Source organism: Anopheles nili, chromosome 3, assembly GCF_943737925.1.
Source record: "Anopheles nili chromosome 3, idAnoNiliSN_F5_01, whole genome shotgun sequence".
NCBI lineage: Eukaryota > Metazoa > Arthropoda > Insecta > Diptera > Culicidae > Anopheles > Anopheles nili.
This window is the reverse complement of record NC_071292.1, coordinates 53,920,254-53,926,660: the sequence shown is the minus strand read 5'-3', so window position 1 is coordinate 53,926,660 and position 6,407 is coordinate 53,920,254. Positions and strand designations below refer to the sequence as shown.

The following is a 6,407-nucleotide window of genomic DNA, read 5'->3' as shown; positions in this document are numbered from 1 at the left end:
TCTGTTCTCGGTTGAAATTCTCTTATCTTATGTTATCTTTACTGCTAAATTATGTATCCTCTTTGCATGGTAGGTGTACGTAGGGGGTTGGTGTGTGTGATGGCGTTTCCAGGATCGATCTTGGTGTGAGAAGGATGATGCCCCATTTTCTTGTCCAACGATGCATGTATGAGTATTATCGGGAAAAGGGCGAGATGTGTCTCTACTCCTAGTTGCGCGTTTGCGGCATCCTTACAGGTTACAGTGCGCTGATACTGTGCAAATATCGGTCGTACTCTCTCTCGTTGGCAAACTCGTGTAGGCTAAAACGAAAAAAGGATAAAAAAGGCAAACGATTAGATTAAATGTCGGCTATATTTCCCCGGCGTTAGTGTCCACTAGGGGGTGGGATTTTTCACGGGGTTAAAGGACAATGACGAGCGGCTTTTTCATGAGCGGCTCTTAGAGCGATTGCACGATGAGTCGTATTTTGGATTGGCCGCATAAATCGGAACGGAGGGATTTAATTATAGGGGGAGTGGTTATGGTTCCGAACCATTTCGAAGAGCTTTTTTAATCACTCACCTGCTGCTGCTGGTGTCCCTTCGCTTTCGCCTCCGGTCCTGGGGGACCGCCTCGACGCAGAGTACCACGAACCGATTATCACAGGAGTACCGTTCCTGGTCCAGCAGCTTGTTGCCGAGCAAACTGCTCGCCAAGCCGACCTTGTCCGGTAGTTGCGAGTGCCACGCGTCACAGTACGTGTCTATCGCGCGCTCACCGTGTGCGCTGGAACCGTGCCACACCAGCTTTTGGGGCCTGCGATGGAAAAACAGGAGAACGAGAATGTCAATCAGGAGTTAGTTACACACCCATACGATGTTGCGCAAAACTGTGTCATTTCAAAACGTTCGATGAACGAGTGTTTATCCAAGCGAGACACAACCGCACGCACATCAAATCCGTGGAAATTAAAAGAAAATACCCATTCGCTCCGCGACGAAGGAGAGTATAAATCCCAGCCGGAATGATAGCAAAACTTCCAAGCCTTCCAAATTTGATTTCTGATCAATAACGCGTTCCGTCGAAAGGTTTCGGGGGAGGGTATTAATGGAAAATCAATCTTCAACCCCTGGACAGGCTTTAGGATGCTGGGAACCTTGTGAAAGGATGCCGAGAACGACGCAGTATTGATGCAGTTAAATACACTCGTCCAAGGGGCACTGGGATGCGGAATTTATCATTCCAACCATCATTCAGTGCGCAAAGATCCGGGAGCTTGAGACTACGCCCCGCCCGCACCCACTTTCCACCCCGATCAAAAATGCCCCCCCATTGCTACTGCATCCGATTGTGGATGCGGATATTGAATTTTCATTACCGTCCGGTTCCCGTTTGGCTAAAGCTCTTAACAAGATTTCGATCCCCGGGTTTCGGTATCGAATAAATTGATCCATTATTTATTGCTCTGCTTGCATGTTTCCGCCCCCGTTGTGCCCTTCCCTCTCCTTAGTGGGGACCCAAACAACGGGGACAAGGACTTGGGAGAGTGGCAAAGGGAGAAGCGTTCATTATTCGCCGGGAAAATGGAATTAAAGTATCAGGCTTATCCCACAGCCCGATCGGGATTTTCTCTGCCTGTGCCTTCTCATTCCACAAAAGCGAAGGTCCTTGACTCCTTTCCCGGGCCTCCGTAAGTGGCCCTCCACTGGCACGATGGGGAAGGATGTGTAATAATAATATTTTCCAACCCAACCCAGTTCCGTTTCCGTTTCTCCAACCGTGACAGGTACGTTCCCTTCTATGCCAGCCGGAGTTGGGAAATACACACTCCAAAAAAGAAAAAAAGGAACAATCCTAGAAACGAAATGCAAAGCTGCTGCCAAACCCACAATGGATTGGTGGGGCGGGAGATAACATTCCGATTCCGGTACCGGTGAAAAGACGGCAGCCTACAGTCAGTGCCACGAATAAAAAAAAACCCGGGCCCTTTTTTGATTGACGGAAAGGCACACTGAGAAGAAGCGAAAAAAAAAAAATAAACCTGTCACACAAGTCTGAGGGGGCTTCTTTTCTTCATGCTCCCAAAAACCTCAAGGCAACGGATTTACGTGTCACCTCTCGTGGCGGGTTGATAAATTCGATTTGACACATATTTTATTGTGAACTTTTGTGCACCGCCATGCGAGAGTGCCGTGGGCTCGGTACGGACCCGGAGTTCGGGCTATGATTGATACAATCTGGCTGAAATTGGATAGATATGACCCTTTGATCGACGTCTGGCTGAGATCGGTCTACGAGAGAGCGAGAAAGAGAGAGAGAGAGAGAGAAAACAAGCACAGAACCAAAGCAAAAGCGATCTCGCTAGACGTTTAATTGGATTTTCGCATGGACCGTTTCGTAGCAGAGTTTCGCTCTAATGGAGGCGCCCAGTACCTGACGTCTGACCGGGTGGTTTTTCCCCGATTCCGAAGATCCAAACACCACTCATTCGCTCCGGCCCTCGGTGATGTTTGATTTTATTTAAGCATCTTTTAGCTTCCGACAAGCCGCTCCACAGACACAAATTCATCCTGTCCGAGCCGGGGGTGGGTCGAATAAATTACGGGGCATTGATGTGATAAATTGTGAATTATCATGAGAGTCATTTGCGGCCAGCAAACGATAATGGGCGCATCCGGCCGGTGAGTGAGTGGTTGCGGTTTTGTGAAAGACGTTCCACTCTCTCCCTGGGGTATCATTGATTTAGAAATCGGAAAATGGCATCACCACATCGCCTTTTAGAGCGCACGAGAAATGGCCGCTTGCAGTAATGAATGATCATCCGGGTGTACCGGGAAAGGGACGATAAATTCCTCAAGGCGGCACACAAAAACCGACAGGCATCAAAGGCCCAATCAGGAATTAGAAATTGATTGAATCGTTTCGGGGGAAGGGGGAGGGCCGTCGTAGGGGCGAGGGAAAAGAAAGAACCTTAAATTTATTCATCCACCAGGAGAGAGAGAGATCGAGAGAAGGTACATTGTTTCTGATATCTCCCATCGAAATGCCGGTTGTTGTTGGGTGTAGAAATTATCGAATTTTGTTCCAACGACCGCCCGGAAGATGGATCATCGGAATGGAAAGACAACATTCGATTGCGAACGAAAAAAGGTGCACAAAAGGTTTTCTGTACACACCCACGTACGGGTGGTGCCCTGAAGTGACGTATCATGTCGTTGTCCTTGCACCAAGATGACAAAGGGGGGACGAGATAAAAGAAACCATTATACATTTTCACACTTCACACGCCGCCGCCAGCCAACGGCAACGGAGGCGTTAAAAACTAATCCATGTTGCTCATTATATTGTGACACTAATACCCTCTTAATTGGGTCATCGGCCACACAGGAGCGGGCAAAGAAGAAGTCGTCATATCCCCGAGCCGTTCCAAAGCATTCCCATTCCCTGGGGATCGCTCGTTCGGTAAGCCGATGACAAAGTGACACGCCGGATTAGGTCGATGGTCGGTTGGCTTTTGGGTGATGGCTCGAGTCGACGTCATACCGGAGGGGTGGTGTCATTTTTTGTTGTCTCTGGAAGAGTCCTTTTGCTGCTTTTGTTCACATCCCACACCGATCCCATGATATATCGCACGGCCTAGCAGGAAACTACATTAGTAGCACGCTACGGCTACGGCTTCTCCATCCATCCGTCCGGCTCTAAGCTCGGAAATATGGCATTCCGTTGAAATGATGCCAATAACTTTTGGTCGGCTTTTGCTCGAGCCTGGACGTCGAGATGGCGGCCAACGTCGGCTACTTACCACGCCATGTCGGTGAGCACGTTCTTCCCGCTGAAGCTGTATATCCGTGGGGCTTGCGAGAAGAACCCACCCTGCCCGTTGAAGATGCCGTTCCAGGAGTTGAACAGGACGTCACCGCGCGTGTTCACGACCGGTAGCTCACGGTCCGCTATCCGCACGATCGAGTCGAGGTTTTGTATTCTGAAAAATGAAGAGGAAAAAAAGAAGCATATCATTTACTAGTCACCATGGGAAAGCAGCAATCAGCTTTGAATCAATCAGGGTGGAAAAAAACACCATTTAGCGTCAACGGAAGCACATAACCGGAAGCGGTCCCTTTTGGCCAGAGAAACGTAACCAGTGCTACTGATAATGAGCGGGTCTCTCCTCGAAAGTTTGCGCGCCTAAACTTTCCGCCAAACCTGGAAAGCAGGGCCGGGAGTTGGAAAGTAGTAAAATTTTGCAAAGTAGCACCATAAAGACCATAAAGCATGCTCGCAAACACATCGTAGAACGGTCGTACACACGCGGGCGCACGTACACTCCACCCAATCACCACACACGGCGTGCCCTTAGAGGGTGGCCAAGGAAAGTTTTCTCCCTCAAAAAAAAGGAAGGAAAACAAAAGTTCCTCCAAGGAACTGCCGACGCTTGGGCGCTTCGGGTTGCCTAACGTTAGGCGCTCATTTTTATGCTCGTTTTAATTAGCCTCCTTTGACCTCTCAGATTTCATGCGCTCGTAAAAATGCGCCCCGGTTCGGGGAAAATTTTGGGTACCAAAGAAAGGTGCCTCCTGTCGGCTTCCAAAAAGCCTGCAACCTTGTCTGCCACCTTCCCCACGCGTGGTCTTAGACTAAATTGGCTCATTTTTGGATTATATTCGGATTAACGCGAGGCGATACAAGCGAACCCTCTCCACAACATGCCGTTGTGCCAATTACCAGGGCTCGTTCCCTTCGTCGTCATTGCACCTATTTCCAGGATGCCAGCGTGCGGTTGTGTGTGCCAGTGGTGGAAGAAAAGCACAAGCCTCTCGACCGAACGCGAGGTACGTGAAAATTGAGTAATAAAACCTCCATCAGTGGCGGTGGCTGTCCGGTTGTGCCCCGTTGGTTTCGCCATCCCTTTTCGCTCTCCCTGGGTGTGTGGTAACGGTTTCGACTAGTTTGTATAAACTATGCCAACCAACCTTTGCCCCACTCACCTGTGCCCCATCCCCCACCCGAACACCCTCGGACCCGGTGCTGAACATTCGCCATGAATAATGAAATGTTTCAAATGCATCGTTGAAATATTAAAATCCGCCTATACACTCGCTCCGCCTAGCGCGACACCCCCATCCGGTCGCCGGCGCTCTTTCTTGGCGGTATTTAGCACGGCTCGGACGACCGCGTAAGCGTTTGCATAATGCATTTTGTCCGGGTATGGACTGCAAAAGAGGGGAGCCACAAAGGGACCCCGGGTGCGAATTTCGAAATAGTTGTATTTCGTTCCGTTTCGTCCCACACGCGCGTGGTGAAGCGCCGGAATGCACCCGGTAACGGCTGCATATGGCTCACATGTGGAGCGTGGGCTCGACTTTCCAGCAGACAGTGAAATGTTCTATTTTTATGCAATGCTTCCTGTCCCTCCGTTGTGCTTCTTCGGTGAAGTGTCATCCACGTCGTCGTCGTCGTCCTACTACCTGGCGGCACCTGGGAAAGGCGCGAACGGTCTGTGTGTTTCGAAAGATCGGTTTTCGGACCTTCGCCCGCCAACGGTGCACTGGCGAAAATGCAGAATGCAAAAGTGCATTCCGACACCGTGCTTTGGTGAAGTTTAATTTTCTCCAAGCTGGCTGCCCAACCGGGAACACGGAAGAACGGACACACGAAAGTCCGGTGCTGCGAAAAGAACGACGCGCCAAAAACCGACCCGGGTTGATAGCGCGCCAGGGAGCGACCCGCACACGGTTGTGGTTGAATCTGGCCCTTCATCGCCGTCGCTCGACGCTCCACTCGAAAACCTCTGGCCCGTGTGGCTCTTCCAGGGACTTATCAAACCACGGCAGCCGGCGGAAGGAATCGGTACCCGTCGCGAGACAAACCCATTCCCGCGCTCGGTAGATAATTTGCATTTTCATCTCTGTGCCCTTCGGCGGTGGTCTCGATCTCGATGCTTCGCGTTGTGGCCGTATCCGCACGACGGATGCACTCGGCCGCACGTTCCCGACGACGGAGTGTCCCTGTCCGGTGTTTGGTTTAATTTTGTGGTCGCTTTTTCCCACCATACGCCAGCGCGCGCTCTCTCTCTCTCTCTCATTCGCTTGGTGCGGTTCGTCTTCAAAGGGACCCAACCCACGGTGGTGGTTTCGTCCACGGGTTTTCCTGCAAGAGAGCTGGATCCGGAAAGGGGGCTGAGTTTGTGTTTTGTCGCAACACCCCGAAACCCATCTGCCTGACAGGGCCCCGTTTCCTTTTGCACCGAAGGGGCCAAAAATCCACGCCACAAGCGACAGCCTAAACCTAAACCGACCGGTAGTAAGTGGTTCGATGTTCGACGCTCGAAATTGCATCCTAATTGGATTGACGTTCGAGTGGGTAGCAGTGCGGGTGATTTTCGGTTTCCGGCCATCGGATAGTACACACACACATGCACCCAGCGT

The 6,407-nt window shown here is 50.9% G+C and overlaps 1 protein-coding gene across 1 annotated transcript in view; it reads right to left on the bottom strand.

Annotated features, from left to right (window-relative positions):
- Window positions 1-238: 238 nt before the first annotated feature.
- The window catches only part of LOC128724611 (collagen alpha-1(XVIII) chain), a 185,058-nt gene continuing 178,889 nt past the window's right edge, over window positions 239-6,407 (bottom strand). Inside the window, exons 22-24 of the mRNA XM_053818333.1 lie at window positions 3,785-3,964; window positions 565-798; window positions 239-302 (exon numbers count right to left, since the gene is read on the bottom strand). Coding sequence (XP_053674308.1) covers window positions 239-302; window positions 565-798; window positions 3,785-3,964 — 478 coding nt within the window. The remainder of the gene's footprint in view (window positions 303-564; window positions 799-3,784; window positions 3,965-6,407) is intronic.